Source organism: Colletotrichum karsti (genome assembly GCF_011947395.1).
Source record: "Colletotrichum karsti strain CkLH20 chromosome Unknown Scaffold7, whole genome shotgun sequence".
Taxonomy (NCBI): Eukaryota; Fungi; Ascomycota; class Sordariomycetes; order Glomerellales; family Glomerellaceae; genus Colletotrichum; species Colletotrichum karsti.
The window spans coordinates 107,100-130,724 of record NW_024065907.1 but is presented as its reverse complement, the minus strand read 5'-3'; the positions used below and the strand labels follow the sequence as shown (position 1 = coordinate 130,724).

The following is a 23,625-nucleotide window of genomic DNA, read 5'->3' as shown; positions in this document are numbered from 1 at the left end:
CTATTATTATTATTCAAGTTCTGTTTGCTTCCTGCCGAGCTTCCCTTTGGATTTTTTTTCCCATAGTCGATCTTCAGATCACCCGCGCACATGCGTGGTTCTATTTTCCACCTTTTTAGTGGTCCAAGTGGCTCCTCTCGGGACCCCTCAGGCAAGGTCCCTGAAGGGCGCATTTTGCTGGAGCAAGTGGAAGAAGCTCCATGTCCCGATGCTCCGATGTTCCGATGACCGTAAGTCCCGGCGAAGTCCAGTCTGGACGTGAGGAAGTCCTCGGAATAGAAGCAAGTGTGCTGGGAAGACGCACGCAGTGTGCATTGCATTCCATTACACAACTTCGCAGCTTTATTACACATTACACACAGGCAATATGCGCATCTCAGTACCACCCACCCTCCAGCTTACAGCTCACCCCGCCCTCCACGTCCTCTTCCATCCTTCGTCCAGACCAGCGGCTGCGGCTGTCTTCTGGCCGGCCCGGTCGGCGTTAGCGAGCGAGTTTGCCTTAGCTAAGGCTGGGCCCTCCGTGCAACGTGGAGACCTCACCCTGGGCCGTGGCCTGGACAGGAGGAGCTGGAGCTGCACCTGGCCTGCTGATGCTGATGCTTCATCAGGTCTCGTCCGTGGTGTTGCTCGGCGCTCGCCCCTCTTTACCGGGCTGGACACGGATGGGCCCTGGACCTGCCCTGGACGTCGAGTGACCTGCTGCTTGCTTGCTGCTTGCTGCTCGCTGCTGCAGCCGCTGCAGAGAGTCCAACACGACGTCGTCACTGCCAATTCCCCTCCATCGTGTCACTCCCCCGCCATCATCTCATCCAATACATCAATCGGAGCTGCATCAGGCCACTTCCATTGCCCTGCCTTTCTTTTCTTGCCCACTTCATAACACCAAGTACCGTCCTTTGGAGCCCACTGGACGGATAATCGTCCTTGCCGTGACGTTCTTCCGAGATGCTCGCCTGTTGACGGTGACCGGGTTTCTATTTTTTCTTCGTCCGAGATGCGACGCGAGATGCTCTGACGATCTTCTACCCATTGCTCCCTTGCATGTTCCCCTCTGCCGCGTGACCACTCAGCTGAAGTCTCCCAATTGCCCACTTTGCACCCCTTTTGTCATTGTCAAACACTTCTCAGCTTTTTTCTTCTTTACTCTTTCCTTCGTTTTGTACTCTAGCAAGCCACTTCGTACTTTGATTCAACCTCAATATTGGCGACAAGCGTGGTCGACCTATTAGCAACAAGGAACCGATTCCCCTCCTCCAGGAAGCATTCCATACATCTTGCTTCACTTTCCTCCAATTGGATCATCCTCTCTCAGCCGTTGCAAAAATAAGCCGTTGTGTCTCACCAGCAAACCCCAGGTTTCCCCTCCGCAGAGCAGTGCCGAGTCCCGTTCCTCTCGATCGCCGCCCCCTCTTAACCCCAACAAGCCACTTCCTTCCCCGCCTCCAGTCGACAGCGACCAAGCCAATGGCCCGCCGGCCAAACCAGTCTTGAAGCTGACCAGAATCATGGCGACCCTCAGCGACGACGACATTGAGAAGCTCTTCTCCGGAGCTCCTCAGTACTTTGCCCGCTCCGAGGGCCACTACACCGGCGCCCCTCACCCCTCCGTCGCCTTTCCCTGGGACGAGTCTCTAGAGATTCGCGACTTGACCGACCATGTCCAGATCGAAGACGCCGCCTGGAGCTGCATCACCGCATGGCCTCATATCACCAGGGATATGAACAGCAACCCGGCCGCCATCAAGTGCGCCCGAGAGCGGAAGCGAGCCCACTTCTACCCGCGATGTCGAGAACGGCCTAATATGCTGAGCATGCAGGGTTTGGAGAAGGGCACCATGGGCTATCAGGCAGCTCTGGAGCTCCCTGTCGGCGATGCGCTTCAGGAAGAGCAGTTCGGTTTCGGCACCCTCGGGTCCAAGGCCAATGCCATCATCGACGCCCGTCAGAAGCTGCTGGCCTCCAAGGATGGTCTGCGACGCTTGGAGGAGTCGGGCATCTTGGACCAGCTCATTAAAAATGGTGCCAGGTACAAGGAGAACAGAATACACAGAAAGATCCATCACACCTTATACAACGAATTGTTCCTTGGTATCTTGCACCCACCAACCCGAGTCGTCGATCACCAGGACCCTTACAGCCTCTCCGTTCAGATCCAGGCGCTAGTCAAGGTTCTTGCCGCGCCGAACGTCTGGATCGACTTCTCGCATGTCGAATGGAGGATTCGCCTTGGTCAGATACTGTGGGGCTCCTTCGAAGGCGACGAACTGGAAACCGAAAATGACATTGACGATGCCGAGACCAACGAGGAGCGCAAAGAGGAGAGATATTGGTTGCTGATTCAGATACTTCTCTCCTGCGAGCTTTTAATAAGATTAGACGCCATCACCGAGGGCGAAGAATTGGGCATCGAGAGTATTAGACCCGCTGAGATACATCGTTTCGAGAAGGACGCCAATCAGTCGGTTAAGTGGTCACTACATTTGGCACGGGCTTGGCTCGAGAATATCGATATTGTCGAGGCCAAGATTGACCCGGCCAACGTGGGCCAGAAGCGCAACTCCGGAGGCTGGCTGGCTTCGTTGACCGGCAAGATGAGCCTGCACCACAACAACCACACCAATGCAGGGGACAGCATGTCCATCTATACCATTCAGGGGCGGTACAGCGAGAGGCAGGTCAACGGCCTGACGCACTTCGCGAGGAAACTCCGATGGCCCGATATCGATTCGGAAAATTACGCAGAGCAGATCGAAGAAACGGTTGGGAAGGTTTCCGAGGCAACGCCTATTCACACGCCTTCAGAAACACCGTTGAGCATCGATACCCGGAGATCGTCCTATTTCGGCGGCGGCCGGGCTGAAGCAAGCGTCACCCGGCATCCTTCGGGGAAGCGCAAGATTTCCGCAGCCCTTCATCCGTCTGGGTGGTTGTCCAAGTCGTATGTCTCCGGGCTGATGCTCCCGGGAGAAGGACTCTACCACTTGATCATGTCCACTTTGCTGGAGAACGACAAGGAGGCCATGGAAAAGCTGGGGCCGATGGCGAACCTGTGTGGTGGCTTCGTCTATCGAGGGAAGAGCTTCTGGAGCACAGCTTGCATCGTTGGCCGTGTCTTGGCGGCTGGTAAGGGCTCTGCTCAGTGCATGGGCTGGATTTCGAGCGAGATCACGCCTCAAGGCCACGCTGATGGTTGGATCAACATTGACGTGGCGGATGTTTCCGGTAAACCTTTTCATCGTTGACATTGGAGGAAATTGCTAACTGTGGTGATAGCGGATATGAAGAAGACCGGCAGACAAGCGAGACTTTGGGGTAAGACACACGTTGAGCGGGAGTCTTGCGTGCTAGGAGACGCAGACCCCAGTTCGGTGTTGCCCGCAGACTTCATCATCCCTTACGAGAACAACTACGTCGAGCCACCACCCAGCTTGAGTACTGAGCTAGTGTCGCTCAACCTCTTTGCTCCTGTGGATTCGGTCCATACCACGCCGACGGAGGAAATTTTGACTCCTCTCACTGATGTGACAAGAGCTTCGGAGATCCACACTTACCCGGCTTCGATCTCGTTTTCCGTCGGCCCCAACGGCGGCGAGGCCAAGCAGTACAACTTGGCATTGTCGAACGACATTCACTTTGTCACGGCGCATCCATGTGCTCCGTCGTCTCACGTGAAGGTGATGAGATCACCTTCAAGCCCAACAATCCAGCAGATCGATGTGGACGGCACCGGCATCGGGGGCAAGAGCTCCAGCCCTGCCACCATCACGGGTAAGCCACCCACTCACTCGCCAGATCAGCGCAGCCACGTATCCATACTGACCCTGTTTCCCAGGACATCCCCTGCACAAGATGTTCACCTACACCGTAATCCACCTCTCCGAGCTCCTCGACAAGCAGGATGCCTCCCTAGAAGACCTCCTCCAGAACACGGCCTCCGTCCGACGCCCCTCCCTCACCCCCACGACCAACGCCAACACGGCGCCCCGCGTCCTGGTCATCGACTGCATCACGGGAATCGCACGCCAGGCCCCGACGCAGGAGACGCCCACCTCGCCCATTCTCGAGCGCACCGCCAACGGCGCCAGCCTCGCGGCGGCCAAGATGCACCTCGAGTCCCGCCGCCGCCAGTTCGGGAGCGACATGGAGATCCTCGTCCGCGCTTTCTGCGCAGAGAAGGGCTGGAACGCCATCATCTCGCGCCGCCGCCGGGGATGCCTCGCCTGCGCCATCAGAGAGGCCGGGGCGCTGGCGTGGAAGGTCATCATTCGTGTTGACTGAGAGTATGACTTTTGTTCGTCTGTACATGTCACAAACACCACTTATTATTGAGAAAATGCGATGGGGCGTAAAGTAGGTTTTGGAAGGGATACACGGGGGTCAACACAGCGCACACACGCACAAACGTTACAAAACGCACACACATACGAGCGGACATACATAGCGATCTTTTCTTTTCTCTTTTTTGACGGAACGACTGAAGAGGAGACGAGACGAGACGAAGCGAAGGGCGGAACGAAAGGTGTCTGTATGTCTTTTAACGTGAAAAAAGCGGAAAAGTGTGAGATACCCCTATGAAATATACACACGTAATGAAGGAAATTCCTCTCTCTCCTTTGTCGTGACAAGTTGGACGCTATCTTATCCTGTGTGAGACATTCCATCGCATGGAACGTCGCACGGAACGCGGAGAAGCTTCAATTGTGGCTTGAACCGTTGGGCGCAAAGTAGGTAAGAGAACGGCACGCATGGTGGCACTGCAGGCCCGACGGATGGAATAGCCAAAAAAGATACTTCGAAGTAGATAAGCCACACCATAATTCTTTCGCATCTCTTCACAATTTGGGCTTTATACTGGTATCATCCCGTAGAAAAAAATCAAATATCCTCCTCTTTCATCTAAAAACGCTACACAACGCTCCGAGCTGGGTACCTTAGCTAGCTCCTCAAAGATCGCTCCCGTCGAACCAGCTGTCGACGCTCCACTCCTTCCAGCCGCGCTCCTCGCCGGGGAGCTTGATGGCCTCGTACTCGTCGCGGGTGACGCGGCGCCACTCGTCGAGGGGGATCCAGCCGATGTAGGCGCGGTCGCCGAAGCCGCCGATCCAGTAGACGGAGGTGACGACGAGGCGGACCCACTCGGACTCGTGGACGGGGCTGCCGGGGAGCCAGTACTTGCTGTCCGGGTGCTTGGCGACGAAGCAGGAGGCGAGCCTGACGGCGGCGACGGGGTCGGCGGGGATCTTTTCGAGGTAGCCCATGAGGGAGAAGCGGGGGAGGTTGGCGGCGGAGTAGGGGACGGTGTCGGGGGTGCTGCTGCTATCCTCAGAGGAGGAGGAGGAGCCGAAGAGGCGGTTCTTCAGGGAGGAGAGGAGGGAGATGCGCTTGGCGGGCGGGTAGGGCGGGACCCAGTGCATGGAGAGGGAGATGTTGGAGCCGGCGCGGACGTTCTTGAAGGAGGTGGCGATGGTGATGGCGAGGATGGTGGGGTCGCCCTGGTCCTCGCAGTCGGCGACGTAGTCCATGAGGCCGATGGGGACGCCGGAGAGGTCGGTGCCGGAGGCGGAGCGGGCGCCGGCGGGGAAGACGGTGGAGAGCTCGGCGAGCTTGGTGTGCGCGAGGATGCGGCGGGCCATGACGGCGGACTCGTAGGAGGTCGGGATGCGGGAGGTCGAGGCATCATCGTCGGCGGAGGGGTTTTGGAGGATGTGTTGGGGGGTTCCTGGGTGCAGGGCCGCCGTGGCGGTGGCTGCGAGGGAGAGGAGGGCGGCGGGCTTCATTTTTGGCGAGGTGGGACGAAGGTGGTCGCGCTGGTGGTGGAAGGAGATGTGAAGGATGTAGCTGGAAGGCGGGGATGGTGAGGGTTTTGTATCGCGGGGCCCGTCTTCTTCTTCTTCTTCGCGTCAGGTTCGGTCGGTCGGTCGGGTCGGGGAGGACGGAATCGATCGTACGAGGTGGGATGGCGGGATCGGAAAGGGCTAGGGGAGCCAAGATCTTTTTTCGGGGGTGGTCTGCGTGATTATATCAAGTATTTTGCACCGGGGACGATGCCTGCTTTTGGGCGTCCCTTCTTTTCTCGGTCGGTGGCCGCGGCGGCGTGGGTTGAGTGGTGAGGCGTAGGTAGTAGTAGTAGTAGTTGGTTTTCCCAGTCGGGGACCCGCTGATTGCAATTACGAATCGCAACAGAGCCCTTGATCAGGAGACGGGGTGCAGTTGAACGAGTCGGGTTCTGTAGCGGCGGCGCGCGCAGGTTTCTGGGGTTGGTTGGTGGGAGATCACGTTAGGTAGGTAGGTTACCGGTTTGGCCAAGCGAAACTCCGCCGGCGCAGAGGGCGAGCGAGCGAGCAAGCAGGCAGGCAAACCACCACTGCGGAGGGCATGTGATGTCTGGGATGAGACGCTGGGTACCTATTGGGCGGGGTGGGTTTAGATCTGATAAGACCAAACGTCGCCTAGCGCCGAAGGACCGAAGGGAAAAGGGTTCCACATGGGGAGACTGCGAGAGCTCATGCGGGCGGGCATTGCATGGGCAGGCCGGGGGTAGGTGGTGGTCTAGGCGCCGCCGCCGCCGCCGCGGTATGCGAGGTGGCAGGTTCTGGGTTTGGGGGGTTTTGGTGTAAAAGCTTCGGCCTGCCAATAACGAATTCCGTTAGACTGGAAAATTTGGTGTCTGCTCTTGCAGGGAAGGGCGTTGCATGATCATTTTCTGCTCTGTGTTGGATGACGGGTTGGTAGGTAGGATGACTGGATGAACGACTGTGAGAGTCAGTTTGCGCCTTCAAAATACACATCAGCCCAGGGTCTCACTGTGTGTTTCTTTTTAGGACGGAACCACACCTGCATCAGGTCGAGTCAACCCCCTCGTATTGTCATTGTGTTATATCGTTGGTGTGATTAGTGTCGTCGTTGTTGCAGCATCGTTGTTGGTGTTGTCGTCCTTGTCGTCGTAGTATTGGGTCTAAGTCCAGCCATCCAGATCGTACTGATGACCGCAATAGTCGCCTTAGCCTAAGTACGTGCCTGCCAACCTGGGTAGGCATGGAAGGCATTTTCGTACCTGAATACTTGGGAAATTCCAGAAACAGAGACATCGCTGGGAGACAACGCCGAATGTCGTTAGCAGGCGTCTATTGGCTGAGAAATTCTTTTTTAAGTGGGACCCGTGAAAGGCGCACCCTTAACACGAAGACAACGCTCAATTTCGAGCCCTTCAGTTGACGACGCGACACGATATATGACGAGGGGAATCATCAAAATTGGCACACCGTTTGATCCTACATTCGGAAACCCTACCTACTTTTGCGGCCGCATTTTTTCGCGGTGAAGAAAGGGCTGCACTCATCTCCGTCCGCAGACCCCGCTGAAATTTCACCTCTCACTCAAGGTAGCGTCATGCCAAAGTCACGCACTCACAAACAACGTCCGCTCAAGAGGACCAGGCGCAACTCTCAACACCACGACACCTGCAGAACCGAAATGAAGAACCCGATGGCGACGTGGAACGGCCTCCCGGCCGAGCTCAGAGGGCTCATCATGGACTACGTAGCCATCGGCGCCCAGGAGTACAACAGGTCCAAGGCCTCAAAGGGCAAGAAGGCCAGCAGGCGCCGCGGCATGGGCGGCTACGCCGTCGTCTGCAAGCAGTGGCAGTGCTTCATCGAGAAGCACAACTTCAGGACTCTCGAGGTCGGCTCGGCTAGGGACCTCTCGCGCTTCGACCAGATCATGAAGGACCCCCGCCGCCGCTCGCTTCTCCGCCGAGTGTCGCTGCGCGTCGAGCTACCCCGCTATTCTAAGAAGCTGGCCAAGGTACCCGAGACGGACATCGAGATGGACGAAAACGAAGTCATGTTTACGCGGGGGATTTGGAACTTGTTCGACATCCTGAGCAAGTGGACGTTGGAACGTCCTGAGGGGATCGAGTTGGAGCTGGGCGCAGCGTCGCCGAGTGACAAGCCCGAGCTCTTTGGAGAGGCGGGGCTGGATGAGAATAGCGAGTCGCGGTTCTTCAGTCACGAACTCGACTTCTCTTGGATCACGGCCGGATGCGAGCAGGTTGGACGTCACGGCCTTCCGGAAGTGTCCGTCGTCTCAAGTTGTCATATCCTCAGAAAGAACCATCGCAACTTCTCCTCTCATGCGCTTCTCACCATCTTCTCGAGTCTACCCAAGCTGCGGGAGATTCGATATGAGCCGTGGCATCAGATCGATATGGAGTCGCAGCTAGAAGTCGATTCAGGTATGGTTTATGCAAGGATGTTGTGAGGACGACACTGACGTCTACAGATCTCGCCCGGACCATGCCCTTTTATCCATCACACATAAATCGGGTCAGTATCTTTGAGCACTTCGACGCATTCAACGATGGAGCCGGAGGCGAAGAGTGGGAGGACGCAGATTCGTCGTCTTCTTCCTCATCAGACGACGACAATGATGACCATGATGACGGGTATCCGGACAACAACGAAGACAATGGGGGCGACGACGAGTCCAACACCAGTGGAGACGAAAGTGATGCCCCTATCGACCCCTTGGACACGGATCCGTTTCTTCCTGAGAGGACAGAATGTCGAAGTCTCGCCAAGAACCTGGCCTATCTAAGCCTTCAAGCGGAAGAGATGGCGGTATCCAACATGGCTGATGCATCCACCTTTTTCGGCAGCTTGCTCTCCAACAAGACCCAGCCGCCCGTATGGACGAATTTACGCAGACTCACCCTCACCTCTCACACCATGTTATCCGGCATTGAACCCGAGCAGATCAACAAGGTCCTGCATCTCACAGCCACCGCCGCGAAGCAGATGCCTGCGCTGAAGATGCTGGAGCTGTATAAGGTGGACCAGTTCGGCGCCGCCGTCTTCCGCTACACGGTCGACACCATGTCGACAACGGCGAGCTGGGAGAGCACGTGGGAGTTCCGCACGGAGGAGCGCGTCAGGACCGCCTGGTCGGCCGTCGCCTCCAAGAACACCAACCACGAGCTGGAGTTCCTGCCCGAGGTGATGCTGGGCGAGTACCGCGGACCGTTCATCTTCATCAACGAGAACCTCCGGTCCAAGGACTTGGTGGTACACCCGGCCTCGCTCGCGGACATGCTGGCCAAGGAGATGAACAAGTGCAATGCTTGCCACGGGTTCTGCGCCTATCCGAAGCCGAACCTCCCCCTTGGCTTGACCCCGACGGCCTCTACTCACGGAGTGGTCGACCTGACCGGAGATTCGGAGTGAAGTGGCAGGAGTACGGCTACGTGCAACGACAATGCCGCTACGACATCAGTGACTTATTTGTGTGGGGCGACGAAGATAATAACGGACGACGACCACGGCGTCAACAACGATGACTATGACGACGAATTATACTTGGCCGGGTCATCTACCTGAGTTAGGTAGCATACCTTTATCCGGAGGCATTGGAGGAGTGATTGAACAGCTCGACTTGTGCGGACGAGGGAGGTCTTCTTGGTTGGTGTTGGAATAAGGAAGAAGAGGACAGGGCATTGCCTGCTGTGCGAGCAGCTTGATACGACCAACAGGCCGTATCTTGAGGGCATCACCATGAAAAATGAATCGCTTAGAGTTTGGTTGTCTGGTATTTAGAGGTTCCTGCATTCCAAGAAAACAACGGCTACGTGCAAGCATGGAGAGATACCCTGGCACAAGCGCGAAGGGCGGAAAACCAAAGTAATGGCATCGATGCATTTGTTATGAAGAATCCGATGACTCAGAAAATACTAGTCCGGCGAACCCAATCCGTCTCGCTAACGTGATTGCATGGTGACGCCTTCACCGATGATTCATTCGCCGTGCCCAGACCCTTGGGGGGAGATCTCAAGTCCTAACTCCGAATTCTGACCGGACCACCCTCTCCGTCCAAGCGCAGGCGAAGGCGAAAAACAAAAAGGGACAAAGGGGCCCGCCCTTTTTCCTCGCCAAAATCCTGTCCGCCCCACCTGAAACCCCTCACGTGACCAGGGTCCACGCCCACAACCGGCAGAATTGACAGAATCCCGCCTTTGCCTCCCACTGCCACCCATCGCACGCATCGCCCATCGCCCGCGACGAACTCGACAACTCACCCCGAATAACCCCAACTCAACAGCAACAACACCCCCCCCAAGTCGACAACATGGGAAAGGTTCACGGATCGTTGGCGCGTGCCGGAAAGGTCAAGTCTCAGACGTAAGTCTTTGCCCGATTTTCTTGAGTGCCCTTGGTTCGGTCGGAGGAGGCGGGAAAGGAAAAAAACAAGCTTTGGTCATCACCGAATGATGAGGGGAACGGTCGGGAAAGAGGAGGCATAAAGTTCATGAGCGACGACGAACGGTCGACGACATGATGGAAAAGGGGATTTCACGACGACCAGGATATTGTTTTCGTTTTCTTCGATGGAAATGAACGAACGGATGCTGACGTGCTCTCGATAGCCCCAAGGTTGAGCCCCAGGAGAAGAAGAAGACCCCCAAGGGCCGCGCCAAGAAGCGTCTCACATACACCCGCCGCTTCGTCAACGTCACCCTCACCGGCGGCAAGCGCAAGGTACGATTTTCCCGATGATGATGAAGACAACAGCGTCTTTCCTCGTCCCACGATCACACACAGAAGTCGCTAACGCCACCCGCAGATGAACCCCAACCCCGGCTCTTAAATGCCTCTTTCTCTCCTCTTCCCTACGCATTCGATACGACTCTAGGAACGTCTGGGACCCCAAAACACAACCGGCATGAGGGTGGAATCGACGGGACGATTGTTACGGGGGCTTGGCTGGCGAAACAGGTGAAATTCTTTTCCACGAATTTTTTATGCGCGTCACGGGAAAGGAAAACCACATGGATGGTCCGTTCGGGTTTCGACGACAGGCGGTATCCCGCGAGATGCCCGTCTTCGTCGAAAGCAGACCACCCGACGAGGAAGGCAAAAAGAGACATACGAATTGCGTACTGCAGAATACGTAAAGAATCATTTTCTGGCATTGAAATATTCGGAAATGGGGAATCTCACACGCACACGCACAAGCGCAAGCAACCTTCGTCCTGCTACCATCACTCTGCCCATTTTTTATGTTTGTCCTGTTACGAGAACAACGTCTGATACGCCCCGAGGATGCAATGCAACGCTCGCCACCCGGCGTGCTGGACGAGCTGACGCCATCTGGAGGAATATACGAATGTTTCTTCTATCTGCTATGTGTCTGTTGGTGATGATGGACTTGCTGGGATGTGTTCGTCTATCAATTTTGGCGATGGCGAGTTGCTGATAACATCCATTCCCAAACGCCATCACATCTGCTCATGAACGACATCCAGCGGCAAGTATGACACACCGTCCACGAAAGAAGCAGCTACCTTGATGTAACGTTCATATGCTGAACATGTGGCTTCCCAAGCTTCACGTAGCCGACTTCCATTTCATTGATCGCTTTTGTGCTGTCGAAAGTCTGTATACTGCCGATATCATTGACAGCACGAAATCTGATCAGTTGCTGATGTCTTGCGTCCCATCCCTTTGCCGCAACGCGGGGGAAAAGCTGCTTGCGGCTTGTTGGGTCTTGCATGTCCAATATGAAGAATCGCCTGGCTTCACTTCTCTTGGTGAGTATCTCTACTTCACAACAGGTTTGCGCTGTTGCTATCTCATATCAGGGAGTTACTTCTGGTGGCTGTTTCCCATGAAAGCAGCTTGCCAGCCGATTCGAAGCATCGATGGCCGATGATAACGGATTGGAAGACGGCGGGCGGACGTCATGGTATTCCACAATCGGATCACGAACATGATTCATTACTCCATCCATGCTAACACGGGCATTTTTCAGTCAGACTGTATTTTACTAAACTTTTACTTTACTCTCATGGTAGGTACATCTATCCTCCCAAGATTCTCACCATCACACACCAGAAGGTCGACTCTCTACTCTCGACAAGACGAGGCAAATCTACCAAAATCCCGTCCAGGCCGTGTCGATAGTCTTATCAGACTCGGGCTTGACACGGGGAGTCCCCTTACAAAGCTGCTGATACTTGGCCGGGACGTTCCCCATCTTCCGCATGCCCAGCCTGTTGCGGGGGTAGTCCTCGGGGTACTCGGGGTACACCTCGCGCATCTTCTTCCTGCACTCGTCCGTCGCCTCGGGGCAGTACGCCGCCATGCGGCGCTCGATCTCGCAGCCGCGCGTCACGGCGTCCCCGAAGCCGTCGATGTCGAAACGGCCCTGCTCGCGCTTCTCCAGCGCCCCGGCCTCCTCCTCAGACAGGAGCGCGCTGTCGGCGGGCAGGCCGCGCTTGTCGCGGGGGTAGTCCTCCGGGTAGTCCGGGAGCGCGGCGGAGATCTTGGAGCGGCAGTGGTGCTCGAGCTCGGGGAAGTCGACGTCTGGGCAGTAGAAGGACATGCGCATGTCGACGATGGCCTTGTACTCCTCCTCGGAGAGGTTGGGGGGTTGAAGGACGTCTCCGGCGACGAGTTGACGGGGTTTGTTCTTGTTGTTGTTAACCTCTTCGGGGCCGCCGGACTCGCCACCGTCGCCACCGGTCTCGATCTCCCGCTTCGCGAAGGAGACGGAGGGGAGCGCGTTCGTCTTCGTGCGCGTGCACTTGATGAGGGGCGCGCCAGTCGGGTCGCGCGGGAAGTCGGCGGGCACCTCGGGGTGGGCGTTGAAGAGCTTCCTGAGGCAGAACTTGTAGGACTCTGCGGGTGCGTTTTTGTTCGTGCTGCAGTTGCACAGCGTGCGGCCGTTGGTGTCGGCGTCGGCCGCGTCGGCCTTGTCGGCCTTCAGTGCGAGGTTGAGGCCGTGGTCGGCGCTGATTCTGATGGACTCCTGGAGTTCGGCGTCGGTGAAGTTGTGCTGGGCCGTGGCGACGGAGGCCAGGGACGCGGCGGCGGCGAGGGCTGTGGTGACGCGCATGTTTGCGGTTGTTGATGGGTTTAGAGAGTTGAAGAAAGGGGTTGATGAGTTGTTCGTTTTTTCTGAGGAAGAAGTTTGGGTGGACTTGGAAGCGGGATGTTGGCGGGCTTTTATGTTCTTCTGGCAGCTTTCATAAAGGTTGCAGTTGATGCGGCTCACATGTCTTTATGAGTGTTTTGGTACAAGAGATGGAGATAGCATCCCAAGGTTTGTACAAAGTCAGATATGTATAGTTTGCAAATTCTCTCTAGGGCGGCCACGTAAGAGAGAGAGAGAAGATTCCAGCTCCTCATGTCTAACAAACAACGTTCATGTGTTGAGCGGTTCTCGTGGCAATCTCCGCCACAAAGGTATACGATAACCACAGCGGGAATGTAACGTTGTGGTCTTCGTTCCTACCTTCGTGGATGCTTGGGAAGCCTTTCGGAGACAGGATATCTGCCAACCTACCATGGGTTCGAACACAAATGGCTGATATAGTACCTGACCGCCATTCGTTGAAATTATGTCGGTATATTTACGGCGCGTTGAAATCCATGTCCGTCTTAAACGACAAAAGCCTTCCCAAATTTTCTCAAGACCTCGGGCTGACGTTGCAAGTGTGTCGGTGTGGGTGTGTCGAGACATTCAATCACCTAGAAGCTCAAGGCATGCAGTCGACCCTAGAAACGGATGCAAAACAGCCTGCTCTGTGTTGTTGAGCTAGTTGATCTTCCTCCTGTAGGCGTCTGAGTCGTCAAGCCCCATAGATAGGTAGGTGGTGGCGGCCTTGCAATTTTGCTTTGAAAGCCTCCTTCTAAACCGTCACCCAACCCCCCATGGATGCAGCTGACGCCATGGCCGTGTTTACCGAAGTCCAGCTTCAAAGTGGTGCGCAGCCGTAGTCCCAGCCAGCCCATCAACCATGAACGTGACTATCTGCGGGACCGTCTCAGAAACCGAAGCCGCCCCCGTCGAGGACCGAGGACGTCATGGAGAAGAAGGCGACGAGGGAGGGGAGAAGTGCAAAGGGTGTAACTGATGGCTACGTGCAAGTAAGCATCGGAGAAGGAAAAGGCCATGCGGGTTAGCAAGAAGAACACAGATAACCCATCACTGAGAGCAAGGTAACCGGTGGCAAGGACCTCAGACATAAGACCCAGGCTTCCTTTCATATCCCACTTCCGCCCAAGATCCACGTCCAGGACCGAGAGTCGAGCATGCAGGAGCGTTGCGCTACCGGCACTGTGGAATCACCCTTCGAAACAAGAGCCCAAACTACAAACAAGATCGAAGCGCGCAACCCCTTCGAAGTTGACTTCTCTACTCGACTGTTCTGGCCAATTACTCCATCGCACAACGGAGGCGCGTAGCTCCTCTTAAACTCTATGCGCCGTCCCGACGTGGAATGCGACTCTCATCGAACGGGTGCCGTCTGGTACGCGATGTGGTCGGTCCTCTTCTCAGCGCAACAGGGTGCGGACACCAAAAAGAGACACAATCGCACACATTCTGGGGAATGAACGATCCAGCAGTGTCACAAACTCATTCCCAATTTTCCAACCAGACTCGAACTGAAAAGAGGAAATGACCATCGAGCTTGTCGTCTTGCATGTAGTCGGAGCCCATCCAACCAGCGGCCGATGGCATGTGGGGGAGCGACAAGGGTGGTTCGCCGATCGGCGACGGCGCGGGGCCGGCCGAAACCCCGCACTATGGTCCCATCCGGGGCACGGTACCGGGCGGCCGAAAGCCGGGCTGCGGGTATTTCAAGCAAACTCAAAGAGCAAACAGCGATCGACACCAGGACAATCATCACTAATAACTCAAATTATCACGACAAAATCTCATGGCGTCCGAAACATGATGCAAAGCAAAGAAAAGAGGTATCTCAGTTTATATCATCCGATGCGTGGTTCTAGGTATAAAAACATCAAAAATGACGAGTCCGTAAACAAACCCCTCTTCGTTCGAGGAAAACCCGAATACATCCCGGCGCTCACCCAGGTCTTCCAAAGACGCCATTCTAGAACGCGTGAAAACTGAAAGTATGTCCCGGCCCAGAGAGTCTGGAGACGTCCAGACGGCAACCACACGCTGAGAAAGCATCAAACAGCCCGAATCATGCTCGTAAGTCGAAAAAACCGTTGCTCCCCCGTAAAAACATCATCATCTCCAGCGCAACAACTTCGGCGCCGGAAGCTACCATTAAGCAGCATAAGCTGCCTCCCCACAGTCCAGACCCAAGATGGCAGATCTGCGTCAATACAGCCAACCCAATTATGTTTCTGTGTATAGCTGGCCAAAAGACAAAAACCGCCGCGTAAGGACCGATATCAAGGTCTGGTATCAAGCAAGATTCGTAAACATCGCAGGAAAGCAGTATTCCCCAACTTCCACATCCAACTCCATCCGATAAATGGGATAGTGCCCCATTGGTGATTCTATAGTCGAAACGCTTCGTGAAAGACAAATAGGACGCATATCGACGAGATCATGGGCGCTTGAAGCTCGTCGTCGCAGTAGTGTGTAATGTCTTACAAGCTCATCGTGAGCCATTCCCATTCTTGCGGGCCGGATGCTGGCCCTCCTGGGTTCATCATTGGACCGTTTTGCGCACCAGGCATTCCCATCACGCCTGAACTCATCATGGGACGTTGCGACATGCCGAGACCATTTGCAAGACCAAGAGAGCCTGTTGTTGACATGGGGGTAAAACCCGTCGACCCAATAGATTTCGCCGCCTCGTTGGGCGAGCCCGTTGAGTTTTCGGGGCTGTCGACTTCCATACCTGCAAGGTCACTTCCAGCACTCTTGCTGTGGCGCCTTTGGCGTTTTGAAGAACCAGAGGAAGAAGATGTACCCGCATTCCGCGGGAGGGATGCGGCGCCTGGGCCAGGCGTGTTCTTGGGCGGCGCGGCAGCAATCGGCACGACGCCCTTCCCGCCAGCAACAGCACCATTAGACGAACCCGTTCCGAAGCTCGTCGGCGTGCTGCCGGCAGTATTGCCTCCAGATGGGGCTCCACTCGCGGGGCTCTCGACTTCATTCGCACTGCCAGCCCGAGCAGGGGCTGGCGGCGTCGTAACGTTGTTGGTGATGGGAGTAGACGAGATGGCGAGAGTCGAGTTCTTTCTCGAGCCGACTCCAGCACTGGCAGCATTCTTCTTTGATCTCGTGCTAGTGCCGCCAACAGGTAAGCTCGCTCCCGATCCACGGTTTCTCTTCTTGATAACGTCCGTTTTCAAGCTCAGTGGCCGCACAACACCGTGAAGCTTCAGGAACAGACCGCAAGCATTGCATAGCGGCTGACCCTCGGGGTTTCGTCTCCACAACGGTGTTGTCTGCGTGAAGCAGTTCGTACACGTCGTCGGTGTGCCACCCTCCCCTTGGTTGCCCGCGGCCGCCTGCAAGTTGGTCGTAGAGCCGTTCTTCGAGCCCGGCGGCGACGAGGGTCTGCTTGGAGCGACAGAAGAGTAACCAGACACAGTGCCGTTGTTTTCTGGGGGCGAGTTCGGAGAGGATTGAGCCATTCGATCGAAGGGGTTTCCGTTCCTCCCCAGGTGCCCCGCTGGTGTAGATGCCGTGCGGGGGACCTTCCCGCCTCTCCTGTCGGATCCTTGACGGAATGATTGCGACTGAGACCGCGGTAGGTTGCCACCCTCCCAGTCGTTGTTCTCAACGTAGTCTGTCGTGGTGCCGCCGATAGTAACTTGCTTGCGAGGTGGTCCACCGGGGTATCGTGCAGCTTGCGTGCTGTACTGACCCGGAAGCGATGGATCCCAGCCGAGGCTGCTACCATCATCCATAGCGCCAGGTGAGAAGTCTTGGGTCATAACCATGTTGCGATCGGCAAATGCCCCGCCCTCCTCCTCGTCCGAGTCGGCACCAAAGCTGAACATGCCCTCGTTGGGCAAAGACATACCAGGAGAGCGAACAGGATGGTCAGACTGGAAGACTTGCGTCGGGTCGATGTGTCCAAATGGGCTGGGTGCTGTGCTGAAGGCAGACACCGAGTCGGTCGTGGGAGCCGATGCAGGGAACATCGGGTTCCCGTTCGTGTTGTTGTACATGAATTGTTGATTCATTTGGTTTCCCATGTTCTGGGATCCCGGACGGAAGGCTTGCGACCTCTGGCCGCGAATATCCATCGATCCAAAGTAGAAGTTGTCGTTATCGGGCATGGCGTGCGGCGTTGAGACAGTGGAATGATAAGCCGATCCTGGGGGAGAATAAAAATCTGACGGGTTCAGCGAAGAAGACTGAACCGCAGAATTGTTGTAGACGTTGGAAAACGGGCCATGGGATATCATGGGGGAGGTGGAAGGGGAGAAGGAGAAGTTCTGCTGGAAGGGGCCTGCAGATGTGATGATAGGGTCGTTCTCGATGTAGGTATCCAAGGGGAAGGGGACACCCGCCTGATGCGGGTTCTGCGTCATGTTGGCTTGGTTGGCGTTATCGAGGGAATATTCATGAAGCTCTGAATCCGCATCCAAGTCATTGGGCGTGTTTGTGTTGCTGTTGACGGCGGGCACCTGAGGGGAGAAGTCGGCGGGACGTTTACGGGTCTAAGTGCGGACGGGTCAGCGAAGCCCAAAAAGGCACTAACATGATATCGGGGGTGTGGCGATGGGCGCTTGAGGGGGGTGCGCAAGATAAGGTAGGGAAATAAAATAAAATAAAGATGGATGGGTGGAAAAATCAGGTGCGTCGCAGGACAGGCCTGCGGCTCGAACATGGAAAAATCGGCTCACCCTTCGTTCGTCGATACTCGTTTTACGGTGATGCCGAGTAATGTAGTTGAATTCGTCCTGAGTCTTTTGGTGGTGAGGAGGGAACGGGACCGACTGCGGCACAAAGTGCTGCTGCGCGACCGAGTCCTTGCGGGATTTGATGGGAATCGCGGAAGTGAAGGGCTGCTGCATCTGGCTCCTCTCTTCGTTTTGCTTGTGCGGTTGAGGGGAAGGGTTCGTGACAGGCGTGGAAATGTTGTCGGAAAAGATAAAGTCGTCGAGGTTCATGGGCTCTGGGTGGTTGACGTTTTGTTCCGAAGACTTGCGCAATTGAGCAATACCGCTGGGTGCGTTGACATTGAAGGTAGCGGCCGCATGAGCTTGTGGTGCATGTGCCGGCGCAGATCGAGCGAGTCTGCATCATCCCACACAGGTTAGCCAGGTCCGTCAGCAATGGCATACAGCACACCACAGCACAACCACATAAAAAACAGAAGAGGTATGTATGACGGGGCAGTTCTCACCTTGCTCTCTCCTCCTCCTGCTGCTTCTTGCGCAAATTGACAGACATCATTCTCCATGTCAAATTCTCCACGCGCTTCTGGTTGGGCAGCATCTGCTTTGTCTTGCTGAAGAACTTCCAGACGAGAATCGCCAGAGGGTCCTCCTTCTGCATCTCCTCGGGGCTCTGGCTGGAGTCCATGGCCGATTGTTGGAAAGGGGAAAATGCCGATTTTTGCAAAAGGTCGTCCTGCGCATTCGGATACAACGCAGTAGAGAGGTCGAGCCTGAGATCCCGGAGACCGGCGGGCAATTCGCTCGGGCTGGCCTTGGAATGCGCCTGGGACTGCGACGTAATGGCGAATGGGTCGTCAGGCCTCCGCGGGAAGCGATAGTCGTGTTCTGTTGTTGTGGGATTCATTGAGGTGAATGGACTTGAAGTCGAGATTGGTGATGCTGTGGTGGCAGCCATGTGAAAGTCGGACTCTTGGGGGGGGGAGAGGAGGGAAAAAAACTCTCTGCTTCGACCTCTTCCTGGAGAAGAGAGCGAAAGTTCGGTTTCGGCGAGTCGAGGGTCACAAGAAAGGAATTTCCCCACGTTCGCTTGGCTGCAACTCACACACTCCCACACTCGCGCTGGTGCTCTGTGACTGGGTGGCTTGTCTCCGACTCGCTCACTGGGGCTGGTCGCTGGTCGGAGAGGTGAGGTAGGCAGTTAGGCACCTTGAGTGTTGAATGTGGTGCGCCACAGAATAGATCGGTGTCAGGTACGGATGTTGTAGACCTTCTGGTCACGACGAATTGTGTTTGGTTTTGTCGGAGAGGTCTTGAAAGGGTTAAGAAGAAGTTTAGGTCTGGAGGAAGGTTTCGATGGCTAGACTGTCGGGTCGATGCCGCCGGGTTTTTGGTGCTGCAGACGTCGAGGGGAAAACGGGAAGAGACGTTGTTTCTACTTGGTACAGGTCGACGGCGGGAAGGGATCTCTTGTCGTCGCAGCGAGAGCCGGCGGAATAGTGGGCGGTATTGCGTAGCGTAGAGGCAGCAGTGACCACGACCAACAGCCGCGAGTGGTGTCGCTTCCTCGAGTATCCGTACTGCGTATGTGTGAAAGGTGCTGCGACGAGGGTCGACCTGGATGAGGTACGTAGTTGCTGTAGTGTAGTGGATGCCGTGCCTCGTGCAGGGGAGGGGGAGGAGGAGGGCGAGCGTCGGTGGGTGAAGTGGGAGTTGTTGGAGTTGGAGTAGGAGTCAAAGTGGACGCGGGTGGGCGTGGGACGTGGATGTCTGCGCTAGCTCATCGTCAGGTACGTACCGTCTAGAGTAACACTGAAATGCGGGAGGTGGGTGTGGAGTCGTCAAATCGACCTTTCTCACTCACTCACTTGGCTTTCTCACTGCTCCGAATCACAATGGCCCCCTCCCCCCTCATCTAGCAGACTTCGTTCGGCTCCTGCACTCTGCAAAGAGCAACACTTTACTGGTCAATCTTGTTAGACTGTCTGAAATGCACCGAAGGATATTGTGGATCTTGCGCCGAAATTATTCAGATGCTGTTGTAACTATCAACAAGGTGGGGGAAGAACAAGAGACCACAACCACGCGGGGGTGTCTCTGCAGCCTGAGGCCAGCACTTACGGATACTTCCCTCACCTCATCTGCCCCGGCTTGCAAATGCGCGTTGAAGGCCCTGAACCGTTGCCCAGACTGTCAGAGATGACAAGAAGTGGCAGGCATCGCGGCATGTCTGTCCTACGTGCTTGTTCTCTAGGCCGCATTCTCTGTGTTCTGCAGCGTCCTGCAGACAATAGACCGAACAACAGTTTGACCCCTCCCCTCAGGGACCACTGGGGGCCACTACGTCGCAGGGACGCCAGCCCGCTAAGAGCCCAAGAACACAGGCAGATCCCAGCTTGAACCGACAGCGGCGGACTGGTCTTCCCAGCTTCCTAGCGCCAGCGAATGGAAGATTACTTAGCCTCGAGAATCGTTGGTGGAAAGAGTCTCGCTGCCCGTTGTCGGTGCCTCGTCCAAACCCGCGAGCTGGGAATACCCCTCTTCCGACTCAACATCCAATACCGCTTCTTTCACTCTGATACCTGTCGGGCGGTTCTCCCGAGCGCTTGAGCTTGAGTTGGCCCTTTGACCCATTCGTCAGGGGCACATTCGTAATGGGGAGCGAAGGCCTGACATATGATCCGGATCCAAGTTGCGCCCGTCCGCACATCTCGTGTTGGAGTCGTCTTGACAGCGTCTTCATAGCTGACAGGCAGAGCTCCGCATGGCCCGCGGCAGACACCGTCCCAAGCCACGGCGTGGTCCAACGTGAAGAGGAACCAGATAGGCCGCATTTGTCAGGCTGACTATGAAAAGCCGTAGACCGATGGAAGCAGGTTGGAAAATACCGCTCAACCGTACGATGCCTTTCCCGAGAGGGTTGCACCGAACCGAACTGGTCGACAGGCGACTGCGCGGACAGCGGACGTTGAACTGAATTAGAAGAGGTGGAGGCCACTAAAACCGAGAGGCGGCAGCCAGGAAACGAATCGCACCCATCACTGCCCAGTACCGCCTAGCACTTGCCGTTCGGAGTGTGCCCGGCCGGCATTCCTCGTCGCCGATACCTTGTCTCGACTCTTCAGTGCCTTGCTCGCCTCCTGCCAGGCTGGAACCTAAGACAGACAAGCGTCATCACCACCAGCGCTGCCCGCCATGGTGGTCGACTGCTGGGCATCAGCTAACCTCTGCCGTTGCCTCGACCGTTCTCAGAGCACCAACAGCCTATGCCGTGAATCTCCACGCGCACATGGCCCACTGTCTAAGGTCGAGACAGCGTGACAGTCGTGCGTATGGCAGGACGGACGTCGACTCCGCGCCGCTGGTCCAGATTCCGTGGACCATCATGCTGGTTTACACAATCCCGCCGTCAGGTCAGATTTCAGGGTCCTGTCGGGGGCATGGGAGGAAACTTGCAACAAGCAAGGCACGGGCAAAAGCCCGCCCCCTCGAGTCCCATCTCGGCGGAACTCCACCCTGGACGACTTCAACCTCACGCTAGAGAAGCATGGCAGAGGAGAAAATCGAGGCACCGCTGCACCAGCCGCGCGCCGGGCGGCAGTCCCTGGCCGTGGTGGTTGTGGCAGTGACAGTGACAGCGACAACGACAGCGCCAGCCCGCGTGTCCAACGACGTCGCTGGTGGGACCTGGAGCCCATCTGTCGTCCTCACTAAGGTGAAGCACTGGCGCAGTTGATTTGCGCATCTCAGTCGAGAGTCTCGGCCCCAGCATCTGAATTCGTCCTTGGTTCATCACATCTTTCCCCATCCGTTTGCCTCCTCAGACCCCTCTCAATCAAATCCGCATCCATCATCCACATTGATCTCGGGAAAACATGGTTGTTGGTGTTGCTTGCGCATACCGAACGCACATTCCAAACACTAGGCAATTTCTCTTCAACAGATCTGCTGTGTTCGTAGGCTGTCGTACCCGTACAGGTCAGGCCGATTGGAGCCCCATGGAGCAGCGGGGCCATATGTTACTGGGGAGGCATCATTGGCCCCGAGACCAATACCCCGGTGATTCTCGTTCAAGTCGGATGGGTAGGTATTAGTGCACGAGTGCCTGCCGTCGCAGTACAAGTTGCGCTTCGGGCTGCCATTGGGGAATTCTTCATGGCCAAGGTTTCTTAGTATACGGCAGGTTCCCTAATAAAGTAAGAGTTCGTGGCCAAGTTGGGACAAGCTCATCCCGGAGTGTCGGTGGTTGGTGATGAAAGTGCGCCCGCTGTGGCGGGTTGCTTTGCTGATGTTAAAGTGAGGGCATGATGGGTTCAAGGAACTGCAGGCCGAAGGCTTGTGCTCATCACGGATCTGTTGCTTGATTGATCCATGGGCATCCACCCGCAAGCGAGCGAGAATTCGGGCGCATCTCACCGTGGGAAGCGTGGCTTGCGACCGTCTCTCACCCCACCAGCTTTCACCTGCTTCTGCCGTCCATCCCCTGCGTGTAGCGCCTGTCTGGCGCCGCCAATCAGGGTTGTCGCTTGCAGTAAATAGTCTCGAACATGTCGGGGTTCACTGTACCGCGGCTGTACAAGGGAACGGTTCTTGAGTAGGTGAAACCGTTCAACTCGGGTTCTAGTGGTGACATGCTCGTGTATTGGCGACAACGACCCCGGACTGACATCCCACGCTGCAAGTTCGACCAGTAGATGGCCACTGATTGAATGTGTCCCATCCACAAGATGTTGATCCGTAAGATGAAGAGTGAAATCGGTCAACAGTACAGCAGTCGTTCCATGACGAAGGCTGAGTGGAGTTGGCACGTGCGGCGGACGGGCCAAGGATCGCAACGACCACCTCAGCGTCTTGTTCCCCTCACAGAGGGCCAGCAGCGGATGGAGACGTAGATGATGGGGCTGTTCAGCCTTAGGCTTGGGGAAAGCGTGCGGCGGGAGATTCTTCCAGCCTGTAGCCGGCTCTGGGTTGTAATGTGTATCCGTAGTGTATTCGCAGAATCACCCGCACGGCTGTCGACCCAGCCTCTAGCCCGGGTTGGTCCCCCACGCGCGACAGACCAATGTCTGAGTGCAGTCGTCTGATGGCAGGTTGCCAAAAGCACAGACGAGTTGGGGAAGGGGAATTGATTTCTGCTCGGGCGACATTTGAAAGGCCAGATGTGCGACCAGCGTTGGAAGATGATATTAGCCTAAAGGAGCCGCACGAGCTGTGGGATCTCAAATCGGCAGACCACGTCGACGCGGCCCCTTGGCTCCTGGAATAGATCTTGGAGACTATTCATCAGCTGTGCGGCTTAAGCTGGGGCTTGGGGTCGTTGGTCCCGTCGTCGAGGACGTGGAGACCGGGGAAGTGAAGACGTGCAGCTCGCGGCAACGGAACAACACCGAGGACTCCTCTTCTTGATGTCCAGAGAGGAGAAGGCGAAAATCGTTTCGAGTGCGGAGGAGAGAGCTGGTGAGTGAAAGAAAGTGCCTCAAGCTTTGGAAGCTAGAACGCCGTGTCGATGGGTATCCGATGCAGGTCGATGCAGCTCGACGCAGCTCGCGACATTCGGCCGGCATTAAAGGACAAGCAGAAGCGTCAGCATGCATCAGACGGAACGAGATGCATCAACGCGCCTGCGTCTGCAGACTCACCAGAGTGTTGCAGCAAATTGCAGGCAGAGTCGCAGAGAGACACTGCGTGAAGTTGAGTTGACGGGTGAGAGATGCCTCGCGATGGTCGATCTGAAGAAGTATGCGATACCAATAGGTGGTAAGTCGGTACATGTAAAAATAAGTACCTGAGACCGAAGTGGCAGTGGCAGGCAAGGAATCTAGAAGTTACAGGGAGGCCATGCTGATGCTGGGCGACCCCCACACGCGACCGCAAATGGCAGCGACGAACAAGACGAGGAGGGAAAGAGCAGGGCAGGCAGAACCGTGGACGGGCTCATGGTCCGTGACCGAGAACGGCCAGGCACCTTACGGAGGAAGTCTCGGCCCACGATCCACGGTCGTCA

At 56.1% G+C, this 23,625-nt stretch overlaps 5 protein-coding genes across 5 annotated transcripts; 2 read left to right on the top strand and 3 right to left on the bottom strand.

Moving 5' to 3' along the window:
- Positions 1 to 1,508: 1,508 nt before the first annotated feature.
- On the top strand, positions 1,509 to 4,281 carry CkaCkLH20_02889 (uncharacterized protein; the record flags this gene model as incomplete). The annotated part of the gene is made up of 3 exons (XM_038885608.1): positions 1,509 to 3,225; positions 3,277 to 3,771; positions 3,836 to 4,281. 3 exons carry the CDS (start codon positions 1,509 to 1,511, stop codon positions 4,279 to 4,281), a joined length of 2,658 nt encoding a protein of 885 aa, XP_038748807.1.
- Positions 4,282 to 4,946: 665 nt separating this feature from the next.
- CkaCkLH20_02888 (uncharacterized protein) lies at positions 4,947 to 5,780 on the bottom strand (the record flags this gene model as incomplete). Its single annotated transcript, XM_038885607.1, has 1 exon — positions 4,947 to 5,780. One exon carries the CDS (start codon positions 5,778 to 5,780, stop codon positions 4,947 to 4,949), a length of 834 nt encoding a protein of 277 aa, XP_038748806.1.
- A 1,696-nt stretch (positions 5,781 to 7,476) lies between these two features.
- On the top strand, positions 7,477 to 9,227 carry CkaCkLH20_02887 (uncharacterized protein; the record flags this gene model as incomplete). Its single annotated transcript, XM_038885606.1, has 2 exons — positions 7,477 to 8,239; positions 8,287 to 9,227. The coding sequence occupies 2 exons, from the start codon at positions 7,477 to 7,479 to the stop codon at positions 9,225 to 9,227; spliced, it is 1,704 nt and encodes a 567-aa protein (XP_038748805.1).
- Positions 9,228 to 11,928: 2,701 nt separating this feature from the next.
- On the bottom strand, positions 11,929 to 12,894 carry CkaCkLH20_02886 (uncharacterized protein; the record flags this gene model as incomplete). The annotated part of the gene is made up of 1 exon (XM_038885605.1): positions 11,929 to 12,894. The coding sequence occupies one exon, from the start codon at positions 12,892 to 12,894 to the stop codon at positions 11,929 to 11,931; it is 966 nt and encodes a 321-aa protein (XP_038748804.1).
- Positions 12,895 to 15,410: 2,516 nt separating this feature from the next.
- Positions 15,411 to 18,528, bottom strand: CkaCkLH20_02885 (GATA zinc finger; the record flags this gene model as incomplete). The annotated part of the gene is made up of 3 exons (XM_038885604.1): positions 15,411 to 17,441; positions 17,628 to 18,021; positions 18,131 to 18,528. The coding sequence occupies 3 exons, from the start codon at positions 18,526 to 18,528 to the stop codon at positions 15,411 to 15,413; spliced, it is 2,823 nt and encodes a 940-aa protein (XP_038748803.1).
- Positions 18,529 to 23,625: the final 5,097 nt, after the last annotated feature.